The sequence below is a fragment of the Phragmites australis genome, chromosome 19 (genome assembly GCF_958298935.1).
Source record: "Phragmites australis chromosome 19, lpPhrAust1.1, whole genome shotgun sequence".
Lineage (NCBI taxonomy): Eukaryota > Viridiplantae > Streptophyta > Magnoliopsida > Poales > Poaceae > Phragmites > Phragmites australis.
In genome coordinates, this window is record NC_084939.1 from 2,973,154 (window position 1) to 2,994,748 (window position 21,595).

The 21,595-nt window shown below is 41.8% G+C and overlaps 1 protein-coding gene and 1 non-coding gene across 9 annotated transcripts; both read right to left on the reverse strand.

Moving 5' to 3' along the window:
• Window positions 1-4,065: 4,065 nt before the first annotated feature.
• Window positions 4,066-19,896, reverse strand: LOC133900076 (uncharacterized). 8 transcript variants are annotated; one of them, XM_062341174.1, is made up of 21 exons: window positions 19,463-19,896; window positions 18,644-18,893; window positions 17,615-17,724; window positions 17,393-17,527; window positions 16,210-16,441; window positions 14,821-15,191; window positions 14,191-14,267; window positions 13,811-13,964; window positions 13,299-13,482; window positions 12,537-12,759; window positions 9,553-9,640; window positions 9,206-9,480; window positions 8,940-8,997; window positions 8,733-8,820; window positions 7,987-8,058; window positions 6,859-6,942; window positions 6,594-6,737; window positions 5,560-5,638; window positions 5,100-5,182; window positions 4,948-5,002; window positions 4,066-4,489 (listed from the first exon to the last, which is right to left on the reverse strand). In XM_062341174.1, the coding sequence occupies exons 1-21, from the start codon at window positions 19,776-19,778 to the stop codon at window positions 4,430-4,432; spliced, it is 3,138 nt and encodes a 1,045-aa protein (XP_062197158.1). In that variant the 5' UTR covers window positions 19,779-19,896; the 3' UTR covers window positions 4,066-4,429. The 8 variants fall into 8 exon arrangements, with proteins under 8 accessions (XP_062197158.1, XP_062197156.1, XP_062197155.1 ...); XM_062341172.1 differs by having other exon boundaries at window positions 9,206-9,640; window positions 17,396-17,527; XM_062341171.1 differs by having other exon boundaries at window positions 9,206-9,640; window positions 14,191-14,264.
• An 852-nt stretch (window positions 19,897-20,748) lies between these two features.
• On the reverse strand, window positions 20,749-20,820 carry TRNAQ-CUG (transfer RNA glutamine (anticodon CUG)). Its single transcript has one exon. It is a non-coding gene; the product is annotated as a tRNA-Gln (tRNA).
• Window positions 20,821-21,595: the final 775 nt, after the last annotated feature.

Genomic DNA, 21,595 nt, shown 5'->3' on the forward strand with positions numbered 1-21,595 from the left:
TCGGAAAGTCTTTCTCAGATTGTCATTATTTCGGTATACAAATATTTTCTTGCCACACTGATTATGGGAATTGCTTATTTTGTACCACTATGAACAATTTTACCCCTTTCTTTTTCCTGACCTCTTCTCTATCATTTTTCTCCTCCAGCTTCGACCATTGCCATCGCCGCCGTCGTGTCTACCTCCGGCACTAGCACGGACTCCGCGTGATTGATGTGTTCACTATATGGGTTGTGGAGATGTGCTCATAGGCAAGGTCAATAAGCACCCCCTCGCCCTCGTGGTGACCTCATAAGAGCCACCGTCGTCGGCCCCTACGGTAAGGACGCATGCCTCCTCACCAGCGGCCATGGCGATAACAAATAACACGAACCCAGTCTAGAACCTCCCTTGGGCTAACGAGCTCCCTCTTCCTCCTTTCCACCACTTTGGACCGCGCGGTGAGGCCGAGCTCCATGGCCGCTGTTGGAACGAGGTCCAAGACCTCCACGGGCCTAGTTGCATGACTGCTAAGGGTGAAAGAGGGCGCAAGGGCGAGCCAATGGTTGTCAGGCGACGGTTACCTCTCCGGCTAACCAACAATCTCAGCTCGGACAGGAGAGGGAGCAGCATAGGAAGGAAATGGAGGAAGAAGAAAGGTAGGGGCAAAAGGGTTCAAAGTGGTATACAACTAAGAATTTGCAGATCTGATAGCATCAAAAAAATTCACACGAAAATAATGGCAAATTGGATGAGTCACACCAATTGAGTGGCAAATAACTAAATATCCCGCTTCAGGAAGCACTGAAGCAGCAATGGCCATCAAAGTTCATAGACTGAAGATGTCATAATGATCTGATAGCAAGCTGATACACGTTGACACGAATGTGTTGCGTTCGTATCTGCAACGACGGCGAGCCCGCCGGCCGAGGTCATGGCCAGGATGCCAGGTTCGCCGCGTCCTCGAAGAACAGCTCGCTGCGGCCGCGCAGGCAGGGAGGTCGAGAGAGATGCTTGGCCAAAGGGCCAGCCAGTTTCAGGGGAGAATGCCGGCCAGAGACCATCAGGGGTGGGAGCAAACAAGCGGAGATGATGGCATGCCGTGCACACTCGAGAGTTTTTGAGTATGGATGAATACCTGGAGGTGGAACTGTGGAATGTGCGGCCGGTTCTTGCGGGGCGACGAGGAGCGGAGCCGAGCGACCACCCAGTGCGCGCCGAGGGGGGGGGGCGGTCATGGTGGCTTGGTCCGTGCCGTGGCCGAGCGCGTCTTCGGCGGTCGCTGTGGTTGGGCCCTATGATCATCCTCGCCGCCGGGACCTAGGGCCACGAGCGCGGACGCGAGGGTAGGGCAGAGGCAGCGTCCGAGCGCGTAGATTTGACGGAGGATCGCGCAGGACGCTTGGCGGCGGGCGAGCGGACATCGCCGGCGGCAACGCAGCCTCGCCGGGTGCAATGCCGCCGGCCCCGAATATTTGAAAAGAGGCTCCTCATCACGATCCGTATATTTGCACAAAACTCCTAGGGTTTGGATCGCGACTAATAACCGCTATTTTAATATTTGCACAAAACCCCTTATTTTGGATCGCACAAAGTCCCCAATTTTAGATCACGACTAATAACCACTAGGATGAAAAACAGGGATAAATTTTGTCCCATTTCGATCCATTTTTTATAATTTTGTTTTCCAATCATATTATCGATATCTCATTTTTAATTAGAATTTTCTATCGGAATTACTTTTTTAATTGATATTAAATTTCGCAAATTATAATATAGCATAGAGGTCAAACCGCGATCAGAATATTTTTTGGACTGTTCTCATCCGTTTTCATCCATAATAACCACGAATCCGAATATTTTCAAATAGGCAGGATCCGGAATTTCGCGAGAGGCCCTCTGATTTGGACGGCCGGCTCGTTTCTCTCTCCGCGGCCCCTCCGCTTACCGCCGCCGTCCTCCCGACCTTCCGTCCCCGCCGGAATCGTGAAGCCCCACCCCACCCATCCCCCGCTGAGGCCCTAGCACCAGCTCCCCTATCCTTTGCTCCGTCTCCCGCAGCAAGGACCGAGGCGCGCGCGATTCGCCGCCGTCCGAGCCGAGCGAGCAGCCGGGCGCCTGAGGTCACGGCGCCGGCGGGGCATGGCGGCTTGGTCCGTGCCGCGCCTTCGTCTCCCCCCGGACCGCAGCAGCCAAAACCGACTGCGATGGGGGCGAGGGGGGTTCTGCGATCTTCTGCAACCACGGGAGAACCACGGCGAGCCCGCCGGCTGAGGACGCGGCCAGATTCGTCGCGTCGTTAAAGAACGGCTCGTCGCGGCCGCGCAGGCAGGCAGCTGAAGATGCTTGTCCATAATGGCCACCCAGTTTCCCTGGACCGAGACCACCGGCTTCTGCCTCGCCACTGGCCCCTCATCGTCTCCGGCGCCCCGACCACCTGTGTCGCCTCGCCACCACCGCAGACCCACCACGCTCGAGATTTCAGTATTTGCCACTAAAATTCGCACCTTTCGGGTATCACCGGCGGGAAATGCAACTCCACGCGCCAGTGGGTGTAGCCGGTTCTCGTGACTCCATCGGCGCCCGGTCATCCGTTCGCTCGAGGCCGAAGCCGTCTCCGTTCGTTTTTTGCTGCCGTGTTCAACAGGCGCGCGTCAGATCAGATTTGTCAGCCACAGCCACAGTTCCCGAGGAGAAAAATAAAGGAAGTTGCGCTGTTCTGCTCTCCCGTGAAAACAAACACAGGAATTTTATGTAGGATTATGCCGAGCAAGCTAGCCCTTGTGTTTTGTTTGTGCCGACTATTTGATAGTGAGTTATATTTTATGTTATGTAACTGATTGCTGATTATGTTTTTATTTAATTGATGGTATATTTTATTACTCTTTGGTGCTATCATATTTCGGTTGTTCTGCATGTTGTCGAGAAGAGATAAATATGATATTTTATTGAATCACTTTGAGTTGATCGTTATGGATGTTTCGATATCGTTAATGCTAGTCTGATGGTTTCTAAATACTCTTTAGAGTTTGATATCTAAAAGTGAAGGTTTTGCTCTGAATTGAGTTAAGGTAGAGGATTCAAAGTGCAAAAGAGGAGGTTCTTTTTCTACTAGATACTACAACGGTTGGTATTGCAGATGTAATATGGTGTTGCTATCTTCACTCATTTAGAAAGGCCTAGTATAAAAGTTTTTATACTCTGTTAATTGCATGTTATGTCTTTATCCACACTATTATTTTAAAGAAGCAGTTGATGATCATGTCATAAGCTTTATATTCTTTTATAGTTGTCAGTTTAGTGCACGTGATGGTCACACATGCAATTTTCTCTTGTAAGAGTATTGATTGCTGAGTTTTGTGTTACAGGTGTAGCATATATGATTCTATAAGATGAGTCTTTCACTGAAAATTTTATTCAGCACCACAAGTGATATTTTGGCTTATGTTTTTTATGGTTGAGTGTTGTTCCAGTTTAGATAACAAGGTCGGTTACATATACTTAGATTTTTGCTGGGGTTATGAATTCGTGAAGACTCAGATTATTTGTTTGCTTTGTTGATAGCTATGTATTGGAATATACTGGTTATTTGCTCAATTCGACTTTATATGAAGTGTTGAATACTTAAGTGTTCATATTCATTGTTTAGCCCTTTGGGGTTCAGAGACATTTTCTTTAGGGATTTTGGGTAAAGGGAGAGAGGGTTTTGTTAGATATTATGTCTCAAAATTATAGATAGACTCCTAATCGAATACACTCCGAATAGGACATATAAATATAAGACAACCCCTATACTTGTAATATGAGCCATCATAATACAAATATATCTCCCTTGATTTTTTACCTCCGTATTGAAAGATTTTCAACATTAAATCTTGTGTTTTTAGATCCAAAATTCCCAACATATCCATCTGTTGATTCTTTTATCTAAAAAAATATTTTTTCACTTAACTTTTCAACATGAAACAATCTTTGATAAGATATGCATACGTAGGGGGTAGTGAAAATTTCCTATTTGTCACCAGCCACTGACCGATACTTAGTACCATACAGTCGCCTGTATATATATCAGAACCCACCAACGAATACAAGAAGTGTCAGTACATGATATTTTTTTGAATGGATTAGTACATGGTACTTTTTTAATGGATTAGTACATGATATTTTATTTGCACCTTGCCGCCATTACATTTTAACTCATCTTGGGTCCTGCCAAAGTAACAAGGTTTCATTCATTTCCTAGCATCTACCTACATTCTCTTGCAGCATGTACCTTGCACTATGCATTGTTTCATTGTCATATTTACAACATTTGGTGACACAACCAGGTCGACAACCGCAGACGATTTACAATCTCGTTGACCGAACGTGCCAAATGGTTGCTGGTTACACTTGAAAGACCCGTGTTACAGGGTCACCAGTCAGTAGTTACATCTCTTCATTGCCTCGTCTATGGTGGCTCCTGGAAGTAGGGATGGTTCAGTGCTTCATCAACACTTAGGCGGTCCTCCTGCAAGGTAGGAATAGATGCGTGTTACTCGAGCCACACCAAGGAGTATTATTGAGAACATAAAAATGGATAAACTGATAAAATAAAACTGCAAGACATAGAATGGCCACATTGTGGTTCGAAACGGTTTATTCCAAGTGTTCACAGAACGCGTGTAAAACAAAGTGCTCACAGAATGCAGAACAGGGACAGTACCATTATTTGCCGTGATGAGTTTCCTTCTACTTAATCTTTATTTCATTTCCCTGGTACTACATTATTTTTTTACATACTTAGGAATGGTTGATTTCTCTGAGACATTTCAGAGTTTACAGCTTTCACAATTATCCATTATCCATGGTTTTTTTTGTATACCTATTCTCCTCTTAATTGCAAATTTCTTCTGAAAATGTAGGGTTCAAGGAACAAGAATGCCAAATTTTTTCCCTTTCTTATGGAACAGGGTTCAAGAAACTTACAGGATGCCATACTAGTAGCTGGCGTGCCAGTCGCAATGCCCATATATTTGGAAAGCTGGAAAGTATAAGCAATAAATTGGGAGTATTAGATATGAAAATGGTCTAAATATTCTGGGACCACAGAAGATGTGGACAAGAAAAGAAATGCCAACCCCAGTTTAAGAGGATCTCTGATCTTCACTTGATGCACAAATGATTCTTCAGAGCATTTCCAAGAAGCTAGCCCAAATTGGCCCTAAAAGAAGTAAAATAAAGCAATCATCAGTTGGCACATAAACCTCCTGAAAATTTAAGCTATTAGTAAAAATGACAGATATGCAGTAAATTATATTTCATGGGCTATTGTTCACCACAAGGATATATCAGCAGCTCTGCATATTTCTTACAGGTCCTATCCTAAAGTCAAGGAAATCAGCTTTTTCTGATCAGATGAACATCAATGTGTAAAGGAAAGAAAGCAAGAATTGCTCATCTGTCACATGTGCAAAGGAAAGAAAGCAAGAATTGCTCATCTGTCACACATTTTTGGAAGAAGAGAAACATAGAGGTTGCGCAGGATCAATACAGTTTAACTACAAGTTAATCAGCAGATAATGGAGTTGTTGTACTAACCTGTTCTGAGCTAACACTGCCTTGATGTTGAGACGAAATCCCTGGGACTAAAATGCACAACTCCATGTATGACCTCAACCTAATATCATAACAGGAAAGGAAGAGTAAACACTTCCACACTGCACATCTATTTGGATTTCGAAACACCTCAATCTATGACTCCAACTAATACAACAACTTCACAATAATGGTTCCAGTGGCTGTGTGCATCTTAGTAATGCAGAGACCGAAGGTAAACTCTTGTGTGGTTATATCAGCTTGATGTAACAAAGAGAGTTAATAAAGCTCCCTTTTAAAAAAACAATAATGGTTTCAGAGGGGTAGGAACCAGAAATGTTACATTATGCCATATGGCATATCAAAAGAAAGAAACATTAGTGTGCTAAATTGACTATATATAATTAGAATGCTAACATTTTGCAGCTTTCAGTTGGGTGGACCGAAATTTCCAGCAAAGTCTGCAACCTACTGCTTATCATGCACTTTAGGTTGGATCATCAATTATGTCTAAAAAGGGCAGTGGTAATTTCTGGACTTACTCAGTACCAATCTTTTGGGATACCCTGAGAACCATTTGTGATGTTCCTACGCTTGCTAAGAGAACGAGAAATACAAACTGTATCAGCTTTGCTATGTTATGGAAAGAGTCAAGTTAGTTTAGGCAAGTTATCTAATTGTTATGGGCAGGAGATAAGTTGGATCTGATTAGGAGATAGAGTTTGATTAATTTCCAATTCAACTAGAGATAAAATAGGTAAGTTAGGATTTGGAGTTGGATTTGGATTGTAATTTCCCCTCTATATATAAAGGGGCAGCCGCGCATCATTGGAAGCAAGCAAGAAGAATGCAGCAAAGGGTTTTTGCCCGAATGGTTAGACCAGAGCCTCTTCTCGGCGGGAAAAGCCCGACCGATTAGAGGGCAATCTGCCTATCCTACCACTTGTATCCACTGTTCCTCTCATTGCTATAATATACTAAGCCAGAAATAAAAAAGCATACTTCACATTTCAAACAGAGAAATCAAAACATCTCACTTGTATGCAAGCTCCTTTGTTTGCTCACTCCACCCTTCGAGTCGCTGATCCATTAAAACACGTGTACGGTCACTTATCTGGAAAACATGCGGAGAACCCAATATCAACTCCAGCATGACAACTCCTACACTCCAGATATCATACCTGTAAATAAGTAAATGAGAACTTCAGTGAGTTGCAGTGCAGCTGTTTTCCAAATAGTCCAAACATATTGGCACAAGGCAGCATTTGTTAAAGTAAAAAAGAGTATAGAAAAGAGACATACTTCATTCTTGCACCTTCTGATCCTTGAAACCAGTTTGAATTGAGGAGTGCCTCTGGAGGAGTGTACTCAAAAGTCTGTTCAGATCTGGAATTGAGTTACAAGATAGGATTAGGATGGATAAAAAAGGTCGAAGTAGTACCATGCAGCCCATGCCTTGTTCAAGAAAAAGCATGTTGGGAAACACAGTGAGCATAACATTCTTTTATATGCTGCTTAAGATTGTCAAACAATAAATTGATAGACAAATATGGTCCAAAGTATTCGGCGGGTTTAAATTCTCGAGCAAGCAGGGGTATAAAAACCCTAACTAAAAACGTCCCAAGTTTCAGGATAAAACATGTCCATCAGGGAGGAAAACCATTCGAGTTGATAAAGAAAGGGCCTACCTTACAATGGACCACTGGCATAGTTAGGAAAATGAATAGGACAAAAATGACTTTGGGAGTCTAAATAGTGAACCCACAAACTTAATAAAAAACTCAGATAAGTAACCCTAAATTACTCCTGACATTCAAATACTGTAACCATGTATTGCACTATTGTAATAACAAGATCAATGTAAAAATTCATCCACAAACAAAGCAAGTGACCTCAAGTACAAAACTGGCAGTGATGTTCAATATGTCAAATAGAGAATAGATGTTACGTGCAGGAATTACCGGACACGGGCTGTCCAAGTGCGTGAACAGTATTCTGTACTGTAGCACGTAATTTGTTTGTTAGTTTGAATCAGGTTCGGTTTAGGAGATAAGGATAGAGTTTGGTTAGTTTAAATCAGGAGAGAATTAGAGACAAGATTAAGAGACAGTTGGATTTAAATTAGAGACAGAAGTGGGTTTGAATTGGGACTTGTAGGCTGGCTGGGATACTCTCTAGTCGACTAGATATATATGTGGCATTGCGCCTAGATCAAGCAAGAAGTTTTAATCTAGTCTCCCTCAATATTCTAAGTCTTCCCAATCTATGTTCTAATCCCTTCCCTAGCAGCCGACCCCGCCCGACTATCCTCCCGGTGGATGTTTACTTAACAATATCACACATCCTCCAATTCAAATACAAAAAAGGTCCTAATTTTAATGTCCAACCAAATACTAAAGAGAAGAAAAGGAAAGGAAAACGATAACACACCGAGTAGGCCCTGAACCGTAAAGATGCTTCAACGTGTAATCATCAATAGCACTGCCAAAGTCAATAAGACGCCTGTGTACAAGAAGTTGTGTTTAAGTAGTAACAAAAGAATGCAACATCCATATAACATTTTTAGATGGGCAAAGATGACTATTGCAATTTGAGAAAATAATAATCAAGTTAGAATTGCAATACACCAATCGGAGCCATGCAATGATATATGCCATCTAATTGCCTTATATGTTTGGCCTTATCGTTTTGTTAGTTAACAAGATATTAAGATAAAGAATAAATGAAATAATACTCATAATTGAAAAAATAAGATCCCACAAAGAAGGAAGGCCAAAAGCCAATTTAAAAAAATATGAGATTTTGAATTTTAATTGATCTTTATTTCAGATATTGAGGTTTAAATTGATTTAGCATGAAGTTATTTTTTTTTCCAAATACCTTGCCAGAGCATTTGAAATAGCTCGACAGTGCCAGAGCTAGACGTACCTCTGCCACTATAACTTCTTACAAAAATGTGCACTAGTGTTAGACACTAAATCTAGGTTGTTTTGCAACATTCCGTGGGGCCAATTGACTCCTCAACTGCAAACGTGCCTCTGCCACTAAGGTGACTAGAAGATATTATCACTGTTCTGTCATCCAACTATCAATAATTACGAGACTCCTTTCTAAAATTATAAACTATGGCAATTGTAAAAGGAGAACATGTAAGTAAAGAATATCTTGATTCTTACATGTTCAGCTTGTTTTGCTTTGGTTCAGATGGAACCTCTCTTAAACACTTTCCAGTCTCCACATTCTCAAAGCAGATGATCATGTTCTCTTCCATGGTGTAAAATAAATAATATTAACATGACTAGTTAATAGAAGTTGTCAATAGAACAAGGAGGTTCAAGAAGTACGGAAAACAAGAAAAGAACAGAATGAAGTGCCATTTGTACCAGGTTTAATATCCCTGTGAGTGATATTACGATCATGACAAGCCTTCAGTCCCATCAGCTAAAAAGGGAAGTAAAATGAACATATGTTAAATCACAAATAAGAAGTCGGCAACTTGCAGAACTATTGTTGTTATCTTTCATTTTAGACTTTTAATGATAGGTTAATCAAACAAGAGCTAAAATCCACAGAAACTACGTGAGAAGCATCTAAAACATATGCATAGTATTTGGTTTATAGGCAGACCATAGAGACAGAGTGAACATACCAGCTGCCATAAGAGATTTTGCATTTGCTTTTGCCCAGCTTTTGTTGTTCTCAACCAATACCACCACTTTGATGGGTGTAAAACTTGAATGTGTTTGACTCTCTCATTACTGTCGCCAGTAACTAACTTTGTTTCTTCAGCTGTATATATCAGTTTTGATAACGAGCGGCCTTCATTACGGTACACAAGCCAAATTTCCCTTGATTCTGATTCAAAAGATTCTATAAACCTAGCCACATGCTTCAGTGGTTCTTCAGTAGCTGACATGTTCTTTTCTAGACAGATATAAGGATCAAATTGCATGTCCACTGAAAATACTGTAGATGATGGTTCTGTCCTCGACAAACCTTCAAGAGTTCTGGAAGCATTTGAAAATAATTCCCCAAAATATTTCTCCCGCAATCCACTCAAGTAAGCAGCATGTCCTCTCTCCACCTGCAGTTTCAAATAAAGTCTAAGATAGGGCAATAAGGCTCATCTAGCATCTAAGTACTTGTTTTAGGGAAATCTAAATTGCTTTAGATGTTTAAATGGTGAATGTTCATGCAAAAATAGCAGAATAGTTCAAGTATCACAAATTAGAATCCAAAAATGACCATTAGTGTGGAGCATAATGGCCTGGGTTAGAATAACTAAAGATAGTAGAATCATGAATACACCTAAGTACGGCTGAAGCATAGGGTCGTTCATGAATCCAAAAATGAAGCATAGGGTCATTCATGAGTTTTACAATAATTTGCTAGGTACGGCTGAGCAGAGATCGGCTACTCTGGACCTCCAATTTTTCCACTGGGGTTCTTTCGATCTTTCAGAGTTGGATGATCCTTTTACAGAGGAAGAAGTGTGGAATACTATCAAGCAACTTCCGATGAAGAAAGCCCCTGGTCCGGATGTGTTCACAGGGCATTTCTACCGGGTCTGTTGGAATGTGATAAAGGAGGATGTCATGGCTGCTCTTCATAAGCTACAGCAGGGAGACAGGCGCAAATTGGGTCTGCTCAACTCGGTATATTTGACCTTGCTGCCCAAAAAAATGGATGCAACTCATGTCAAGGATTTTCGGCCAATAAGCTTGATTCATAGTTTCGCAAAATTGGTGGCAAAGCTTATCGCTAATCGGCTCGCCCCCCCAGCTGCCCTCTATGATTTCTCCGAACCAAAGCTCTTTAATCCGCGGTCGAAGTATACATGACAATTACATCCTAGTGCAACAAACAGTGAAGGAGTCCACTGCCAAGGACAGCCACGAGTGCAGGTGAAGTTGGATATATCCAAAGCTTTTGATTCGGTTTCTTGACCTTTTCTCCTCGAGGTTCTCTCTCATTTGGGTTTTGGTCAATGTTGGCGTAACCTTGTATGCTTGCTACTATCCAGCCACTATACGTGTTCCAGTAAATGGTGAGGCGGGAGATGTCATCAAACATCGGCGGGGGCTGCGCCAAGGTGACCCTCTATCTCCGATGCTTTTTATTCTAGTGATGGACGTACTTAACTCCTTGATTGGCAAGGCAAATGAGGGCCTTCTCCAGCCATTCCTCACACGTTGATCTGGACATCAGGTATCATTATATGCTGATGATGTGGTGCTCTTCCTTTATCCTTCGCAAGAGGAGGTGCACCTTATCAAGGAGATCCTCACCTCTTTTGGTAATGCATCTGGTTTGAGAACCAATCTGCAGAAATGTTTAGTAGTTCATATTATGCAATGATACTAATTTGGAGATAATTGAGGCATCTTTGCCATGCCCTATTGTGGACTTCCCTTGCACTTATCTGGGGCTTCCTATCTCGGCCAGAAAACTCAGCAAAGCTGATCTTTTATCTTTAATTGAGAAAGTGGCAGATAAGTTGCCAGGTTGGAAAGTTGCTTTGATAACAAGCGCGGGTCGATCAGTGCTGGTCCGGGTGGTGCTCACAGCTATTCCAATTTACATGTTGATTGGCATGGACCTCCCCAAATGGGTTGTGCACGCTATTGATAAAATCCATTGAGGTTTTCTTTGGAAAGGGAGAGAGCAAGTCAACGGGGGCCACTGCCTTGTGTCTTGGGATAAAGTTTGCAGACCGATTGATCTTGGGGGGCTTGGCATTCACAACCTGGAGAAGTTGGGATGGGCTCTTAGGATGAGATGGATTTGGCTCCAAAAAACTCAATCAGATCGCCCTTGGGTTGGACTTCAATTATCAGTGCATCCTAACACAGCCGCTTTGTTTGCTATCTCAGTAGTCACTCAAGTGGGCAATGGTCTTAATACTCCCTTTTGGTCTGATCGTTGGCTTCATGGGCAATCCCTGGCTGAGTTGGCACCGGCTTTAGTTGATGATGTACCGTCCCGCATCATTAGTCATCGCACTGTGGCGCAGGCTCTCTTTGACCACAGGTGGGTGCACAATATACAGGGAGCTCTCCCGGCTGAGGTGCTGATCCAATACTTACAACTATGGACTATTCTGGAGGAGGTTGAGCTTTAGCGGGATGTTCCTGATCAGCATGTTTGGAGACACTCACCTTCGGGTTTATTCTCCACTAGATCCGCCTACCGATCCTATTTTGTGGGTGCAGTTGGTTTTGAACCATGGAAACGGCTTTGGAAGTCTTGGGCACCGCTTAAGTGCAAAATCTTCTTATGGTTGACTATCCGTAATGGGGTTTGGACCGCCGATAGGTTGGCACAGCGGGGTTTAGATCATGCTGAGCACTGTCCTCTTTGTGATCAGGACGAGACTGCCCAACACATCCTCACTAATTGTGTGTTTGCTCGGGTCGTGTGGTTTCAGATTCTCTCACGCATCACCCTTCAAAACGTAGCTCCGACTCAGCAGGACGATAACTTTGCTGAATGGTGGAGAAAGGCTCACCGAGGAATCGCTAAGCCTCTTCAGAAAGGTTTCAACTCCTTGGTTATCCTAGGAGCATGGTGTATCTGGAAGCAACGTAACGCCTATGTGTTTGATGGTGCATCTCCAAGTGTATCAGAGGTGTTGAATGCTATGGTAAACGAGATTCACATTTGGAGTCTAGCGGGGGCTAGGAGTCTTAGAGAACTATGCCCGGGCTAGAATGCTTTGATGGGGTCGTGTTATCGTGTGGAGTAGTTTGTAGTCATGCTCTATTAAGTGTTGAGCTTGTGCGTGTGGGGATTTTGGGGGTGTCTTCCCCCTGAACCATTGTAAATGGTTCACTATTCTCTCTCTTAATACAAAGATATGTAGCTCTCCTATTTATTCGAGAAAAAAAAATGAATACACCTAAGTACATGAAACTTTAGGGCCAGAGCACTACATGGCATAAAGACAGGCACTTCATTGATGTACAAAATATTTGACTTACCATTATGCGCTTCAGTATGAATAAATCACCATCTATTGTGTCTGAGGCGTGACTTCCATCAGATGACGTTGTGTTTGAACTTGTGCAATTATCTGAGTCCGATTTAAGTATAGTGGAGTGCAGAGGATCTTTATGCACATCTATATCTATAGAGCAATTCCAACGAAATGCCAACCAAACTTCACCATATGAACCGCGGTCAAATCTTTTCTTCAGCTTGTACCTGCATATGTTTAAACAAAAGAAATCTCATATTTGTGGATACAAGACTTGAAACACTACCATGAAAATGTACATTTCTTGAAGCAATATAGTTCACTAAATAATATAATATACACTACTTGATGAAAGAACATCATGCACATTCTAGGGGAAATAGTCCGGGAAACAAAAAGAAAAAGGGCTCCTTCACTTGGATAAGCAGCTAATGTTTTGCATAGCATATGAGAAGAATTCACACCTACACTTAAAAAATGCAAGCACAAGAAGATAATGTAGCTATGCACAGTCTCAAGATGGCTCAAGGTTGGTTGACATAGAACCAAGTTAGATATTCATTTAACATCAATCTTTAAGCTAGGGAGAAGTCTGATGAATAGGAAGGAACTAAACCAACGAACCTATCTTCAATAACATCAACAGGCCATTGTCCAGATATGCTAAATATGTAGAAAAGAAGGTACAGAAAGATATCAAATCGATAATATTGCAACTACTCAGGATGTGTTTCTCAAAATATGTATTCAGAAATGGAAATGGTACCTGAAATCAGCTATCTTGTGGCCAAATGAATGTGAACCATTTGGTTTGCTTCCATTACGTGGAACAGAGTCAAGCAAACCAAAAAAGTTTGCGAAAACTTCGGGACTATTGCACCGCTCCATTTCACCATCTTGCTGACCAAGGTACCAGCAAAAGTTTCTGTCCTTATATTTTTCAAGATTCACTGTATAAAATGTAGAAGAGAATAATTGAAGTCATGACCAAGATAAAGAACATTATCAAGCAAGTCAAGCATCGCATCAGAAGCCCACAGCTCTCTCAAGCACCAAATTTGGTGATTTAACCAGTGTTTCTAAAAGGTGGCCGCCTAGGCACCCCCACATAGAGGCAAGTCAAATATTGAGTCTTAGAAGAAGATTAAAAAAAATAATTACGATTTGGATGATAAGTTATTCGAACAAAAGAAGAGTACCCCTACAAGAAAAAAGAACATGAAAGGATTTATTACAGAAAACGACCCACCTATGAGCATCTAAAAATAGAAAACTCACCATCAGAAGATAACACAGTCTCAACTGATGTGTATTTGAAGTCATGGACTTCTTGACGCTGATATGCTTCCGGTACCCTAAATATATAATCCATGTCTTCATCCAGACTCTCAGATAAGTAGAAACAGCCAAGTCTCTTAAGTTTTGCTTCAACCTAAGCAAGCAAATGCTCTCATAGCATTATCCAACTAATTACAAGAAAGCAAAAATTGAACAAGAAGCTTAATATAAGGAAAGAATGCAAATAGGGTTTTATCATCAAAGACCTTGCAGAACATTATATATGCTAAGTGAAGTGTGAACCAGATAACAAGAATGAAGATTGATTAAAACACCAAATATAACTTCCAGGACAAAATGTTGCTATAAACCTCACTTACCAAGAACCTCTGAAACTTTGTTGATGAACGTTTGAAATACTCCATGTTCATAACAGCTGAACTAGCGCCATCATCTGCTAGCCATATGGAAATGCATGTAAAGAAAATTAAGGGCAAGGAGTTCATGATAGCTTGAAATATTCCATGCCAGTAACAGCAGAAAAAACTGCATGCTAGCCACATGGGAATACATGTAAATAAAACTAAGGACAAGTACTTCATAAGAGAACTTGAACTAAACTTAAGGTGTGCTAAGCCTAGTGATGGGTGTACTAAGCCCAGTGATGTAGTTGAACGGATAAGCTAAGGACTAACAAATATGGAACAAATTGTAGTAGCAGGGCAGCAAAAAAGAGGATAACATCATATGAACTAGAATACAAGGAGGGGGTTGCTCTCTTGTGAAGATTTGGCATTCCTATTTAGGTTTTCTGGTATATTAATAATAGGGAATTGACTACCACATAAGTTTTGTGAGAAGAAAATGCACAGATATAAGCAAATTGTTAGGGTCATTTGCAACCAGTCAATACAAATGCTTTCAAATAAGATGGCAATGCACAAAATTTATGGACTATGGAGTGTCTACAAATACAATTAATAAAAAGAGTAATCGATCAGTGAGACTACCAGGTTTAAGTAGGTAAGGAATAGTCTGAAAAGGCGTTATAGATGTCTCGGAGTTTTCTTCAAGATGGGACCAATCCTCTAATGTAGTAACAGAGCTACTTGGTGATCCCAATGGAACGACCACAGCAGCCACATTGTCTGTTGTGCCTTTCTGCAAAGCAAGATGAACAACATAATCTGCCAAATTCTGCTGTGTGCTATCAAAGGATCCTAATTCCCGGTTAGCACGAAGTTTCACATGCAGCATCAGGTCACAAACATCTTGCATAGTCATTTTCTCAAATATCCCATCAGATGAGGCAATAAGAAAACTATCATTTGCTGACAGAAGCTGCCACCCTGTCAGTTCAGGTGTCGATATTACACCATACCTGCAACAGACGAATCACTTCAGCCTGTCCATACAACTCTACTGAATGGAGAGATAGCTTCGTATACAACATGACAAAGGTTAGTTAGGCTACTCCCAGTGCATAGTATCATGTTGTATCCAAGACTGCCATGTCATAAGATGATCATTAAATTGATGTGGAGACAACCCTCCAATGCATAGTATCATGTTGTTGTTTCTTAGGAGTTCCCAAAACAATTAATTGTTCTTGTGGTTGTGTCTATGAGAGTGGACCCAAAACGTTGGATTACTTCCTTCTCTCTCTTATTTATTTCTTTGCCACATCAGCAAAAAAAATCCTACATGGCACCTAATAAATGTGCATGATACAATCCATTGGGAGTAGTCTTACAAAAAAAACTTCATCATTTAAAACACCTTAGCATGGGACTAGTACTCTGCTTCTGGAATGACATATATTTTTTAATAAATGCACAATATTTTAATGCGTTAACCTGCAAATGCTCCTCTCTGGCTAATATTTTAAATTGATTCCATTTTGAGCTATCTTGGGATCTAGAACTTCTGCTATTCAGATGTGTATGGGTTGAGGGAGATTGGCAGACACACCTGCTACGCTCAGCATAAGTAACCGAAGTGCACAGGCTGGGTTCCATGTAACAGAAAGTGGTTGCGGTGTAATTAATTATTTGTTTAGTTTAAGTCTGGCAGAGGGGTTAGCTAGTCAATTCAGATGTTTACTTTTGGCTGGGTGCTTCACAATTAACCCGGTGTTCCCAGGAGTGGTTGTTGGAGTTTTACCTATTGTTTTATTTCACTAAGATCTGACAGTTTTGTGTGGCTGTTGTAGACCTGACGGTTTTGTATGAACTGCATGCTTTCACTAGCTACAAAGTGACAGCATCATGCAGACCTATGACCATTGACAAAACTTTTATAAAAAGCAATATAGAAATTTTCCAAGATGCGTAAAAAAACTGGGGCAACTGGCAATTGAAGACATAGATGGAACAAAGCTCAATAGATTGTGTGCTAACCGTTTGTAAGGAACATCGCCGATAGCTCTTGATAGTGCTAGCTCACCATTTACACGATATACACCAGCCCACTCAAGAACATAACCGCCAGCAGTCTCCACACGGCTTCTCTCATCTTCTCTATCAGGATGATGATCCTTAGTCAACTCCTTTACATGATACAATGGTCCATCATAATTCATCAAAGCAAATTCATCATGATTGCTTGAGTTTCTCTTTCTTCTCCGTTTCCCTGATACAATACAAGCCTTATTATTGTTTCTCCAAAGTGCAAGAAACACAAGCTAATCAGGATATAGACATATGTAAAGCAAAAGGCCTAATTTGTGTGCAATAGTAAAATGTATTGTTTTGGGGAATTTCTTCTTCACTAGAAAGGAAGAAATTTTTTTAGCATACTGCTTTCAGGATTCCCAATTCATGCACGAGCCAGTATTGGTCTTGGACTTGCAGTGATTGCGACCTACCAAAATTATTATTCAGTGACCAAGCAGAAACTATTCCAACATAATGTATATAAGGCAAGAACAAAACTAGTAGGTATTAAACAAGGCGAGCCAAGCAAAGTCTCAAGGCTGATGCACATCCAGCTGGTTACATACAATGATGTGACTGTGAGGCCTTGCTGTAGGGATGCTTGTGTGCCACGATGCAGAAAATGCAATGTCATAGTTTTTAAAAAATAGCCTACACGGTGACATGGCTACACATAATTCAATAATATAATTCTTCTATGATGATTTATAATGCATGATTTTACACATCAAAGCCCCTGTGCAACCGTTTTCCCCATATTTCTACTTGAGTACAGTGACATCATGAACAAGGATGTTAAGTCCCAAACTGTGCCAATCTGGATCACCCAACTGCAATAAATCATATTGAATGTGATTCATGATGTAGATTGGTACATAGAAACATGGATCCATGGAAGTAGAACCACAGAAAGCATGAGTTGATATTTTCAATGAGGGTAAGGGATAACTATACCTCTTAACACATACATTATTGAATATCACGAGGGAGGGAAGGAATGAAAGCCATGCAAGAAACATATGAGCATAAGCATACTAGGAAAGAAGATCATAGGATAGTAGCCCTATAGCTCACTCAGATATCAGTAGAACTAAAACAATATTTAACTGGGCTTATCAATTTGAACAATAGAAGAAAGAAACCCAACTACTTTGAGGGTGTGAATCATGTCCTTCTGAGCACAGAAAAGCTTTTGAATCTCCTACATTGGCAGCTATGATTTGTCCACCAGCTATCAAGACCACAGTCGCTGTTGAACCAGATTCAAAACTTTTCCGTGAAGCTTCCTGCATTTTACACACAAAAGAATCCTTTTCAGTTATTATGAACCTGTGTAACGTCATTTAATTTTGCAGATAAAAAATAAGACCTTCCTTGGAGAATGTTAAATCAATATCATGAATTGCCCTCGTTAACGATTCCTTCAGAATTTCCATATGAAATGATCGATCTAAAATAGCCGGTGATGTCCAGCATGACCTGCAAATTTTAGTAGTGAGCAAGCTTGGTACTTTGGTTATCCTGAAAGCATGGCTCACATTCTTTGAAATCATTTGAACAACTAACAGTTTCAAGTCAAGGCAACATCAACAAGGTTACTGTGCTGGTGCTACATATCTTAATCTCTATTTGAAATCTCATACTAACTTGGACTACGCCTGCTCTAAAATCTTAACAGGATGTTAAACTTTGCAGTATAAACACAACAAGTAATGGAACAAGATTACAGAAATTTCGTAGCAACATGCTGGTAATTGTTATTGACAGAGTCAAGAGAAAAGATCAGGGTAGAACTATAGAGCACATAGCTAAAGTTATATGCCATGAAAATACCATATAGAGAGTTCATCACAATCGCTTCTTCAACCATTCTAGAACAGCATGTGCTCCAGACCACAGTGTTGTAAACTGAGAGGGCAAAAGGATGATTTGACATAGAAAGTCACCATTGGACCTAGTGGCATAATGAATCATTCACAACTAAAAGACTGCATGTTCCTATACTATCTTCTTAACACTTGACAATCAGCCTGCATCAGCATTCACTGTATTATCCACTAACGACAGTAGAGAGCATCAGCATCAACACTTGCAGGAGCAAGGTAAAGTCTTGCAGACATGCAACATGCATGGGTAGCAATAGTAGGCATGTACTAGCAATACTGAGGTACTATATAAGTCAATGAAGACTGCTGCAGAAGTAGATTTTTTTTCAGATGTTGCCATCCTTAGCATGTATGAGGAATACTGAAGGTACATGTATAATGTAGATGTATCAACATGCAAGAGCAAAATACATACAAGTTCACATAGAGGATCCATAAACAAAATTAATACATGCCATATCTACAGTTATGCTATTTATCAACAAAAATAACATATGTGAAAAAAGACATACCCCTCTCTGTGATTGGATAAATCCACCTTGTACAGATTAAGTACATTGTTAAGAATAGTAACTTCCCTATATGTCAGCTTCCCAGTAGATTTTTTGAACATGATGGAGTATATACCATCAAGAAGAAAATACACATGGAGCAAAAAGTAGTCCAGCAAAAGCTTAGAAGCCATCTCACTAGCCTCAGCTCCATTATGTCCATCAAATACAGCCACAACTCCCACATCAGCCTCTTTAATCCTCATCTGCTCTGCATATTGTTAGAAAGTTAGCTAGGGCCAAATTACAAACGAATAGAGAGCATGTTAAAGAGTCAAGCAGTAAATCAGAATAACTAAATTTCTTTTGAGAAATATAACTCTTTCTAAGATGTTCTATCAATTTATCAGTTCGACCAAACCAAAGCTATGGTGTATCTCTCTACTATACCTTTAGAAAATTCATGGTGTTACAATCCAGACACCCAGCTATGGTGCACCACTCTGCGATAAATAACTACCACATTTGTGGTGTTACAATCCGACACTCAGCTTCTCACTCGGACACTACTACTGCACATATCATCAAAATGCCAAGCAATATCGTACAAGCACAAGCATACTGAACTATAACTTAAACAAAGGATAATTTCATAATTGATTTGTAGCTCGTTGCACCTGGCGAATAGCACCGCTACAACACAAAGCTCCTAGTACAATCCTGAAATTTCTAACTCAGTTCACAGAATTCCTCCAAGTCCCCCGCTGATTTGAGCAACAAAACTCAAACTTTCGGTTCATAATGTGAAGAAGTACCAATTTTTTTTAACTTCGCACGTACGCGATGTACCTATGAAGGGGATGCGGATGCCGAGGGCGCAGACGGCGCGATCCTCCTGTGAGCGCCGGCGCCCGCGGTCGGCCGCCACGTGACACGCCCTCGGCGAGCTCTGGCCCCCATCCCCATCTCCTCCGGGGAGGAGGGTCCAGCGCGGGCAGTGCGCGGACTGGAACACCGCGGGCGCGCCGCCCTCGCGGTACACGGCGAGGCACGTCACTGACTCGCCCGCGCACCTCGGGAGCAGCGCCGGGAGCGCGACGAGCACGAGGAGGAGGAGGAGGAGGAGACCGCGGTGGCCGGAGACGGGCAGGGGCATCGGCGAGTCGCCGGCGACGGAGGAGGAGAAATGGTGACCTTAGTGGGCCCTGGGATTCTTAACTTCTACTGCTAAAGATGGAACGTTTGGGTGGGCCGGCCCGACCCGGAATGATAATTTTCTTCGTATCCCTTCCAAGTTTGACAGTTCTAGGTTTTCTTTAAAGTTGGAGGTGACTTCCTTTTGACATTTAATTCGTCGATCGGTACGGCCAAACTCTTGCCGGATTTACCCTGGAACAGCAGCAGATTGGGATCCGAGATTAGCGTGATGCTCAAACTCTGAACATTCAGGCTCACAGAGCCAAAAAGGTCCTCTCTTTGCTCGGTCGTCTCGTCTGACTAAATCGTCTGCTAGACCTGGGCATGCATGCATATGATGCATCTGCATACGGCCTCCTCCATAACCACGTCCGCAGGATAACAATCGTTGATGCTTGGGTCAAGATCAGAGCAGCTAAACGTCACAAACATTCAGAAAAATGACGCTTTTCGTTCGATAAGCCGGCAAATGCTGCTCAGTTTTATCCTTCCATTTCATCTCGACTTCCATCACTGATGGGCCATCCAGTCTCCAGACAGTGATACCGGGTCTCTCTCTCTCTCTCTCTCTCTCTCTCTCTCTCTCTCTCTTCTGCCTTCACTCAAAATTCACGGACCATTCAGTTTCAGAAACTTTGGTGTACCAAAATAAAATGTGTTTTGTGGTTTCACACCAATTATATCACAACAAATCAATAATGACTGAACAATATATTAAAACAAAAATGGTCGTAAAGGAATAAAGATGGAATAACGGGGCAGTATCAATATATCGACCATCAACGTGTATTCTGTATTCAGCGAGTTCGTCGTCGGGAAAAAATGGAAGCATTTCTGAGGAGGAAAATCATCACGTAGTCCGTATTCAGCGGGTTCTTCTGGGGGGAAATGAAACATTTTTTAGGAGGAAAAAAATGAGGGCAAAAATAAGGTCCCACCGAGATTTGAACTCGGGTTACTGGATTCAGAGTCCAATGTCCTAACCGCTAGACCATGGGACCTTTGATGTGTGGTTCAGTTTTTCATTTAAATTATTAATTTCTGTTTAACCCAACGCACGCCGGACACATGAATGATTGACTGTGCGTAGGTGCGTAATAATACGACACTGAATCCTTTGATTCGAGTTGTGAAACCACAAAATCTGAATGAAAGGAAAGGGTTCCTGCATATTCGCTCGTTGTTGGTGCTTTTGGTCTTTCTTCAGAGCTCAGACCGGTCCAAGAATTATCGCCTTATTATTAGTCTTTTTCAGAGTTGGGACAGGTCAGAAATGTCAGAGCACAGGAGCAGCACACACGCAGTGGCAGTGCTGGGTGCCATGACGCGAGCCCGGTGCACTTGCTGCTGCACGCTCCGGTCAATCTGCAGCCCACACGCGAGCTCGTCCGTGCTCACAAAACTGCAAAAGGCTGGCCGATTCGATCAAACAAAGCGCTGCAAATCCGGGCAGTTCTGCTGCGTGAACATGTCGATTCAGAATCCGGACAGCCCGGGGGAAGTGGAATGCAAAGAGATGATCAGAATTAGAGCTCAGTGGTCAGAGCATCTGCTTCCTAAGCAGAAAGGCCGTAGGTTCGACCCCTGCCTGCTCGCTCCACTGTCGTTTTTTCATTCATCTATTTATTGTTTTTGAAAGAACATTTATCTATTGTTTTGATCAAGGAATAATCTTCACCGCATTATTGAATTCTCTCTGAACAAGAAAAGATTTCAGAATCAATTATTTGCTAGGTGAATTCCACGCGCGCTGCTATGGGAATTAGAGTGTAATTT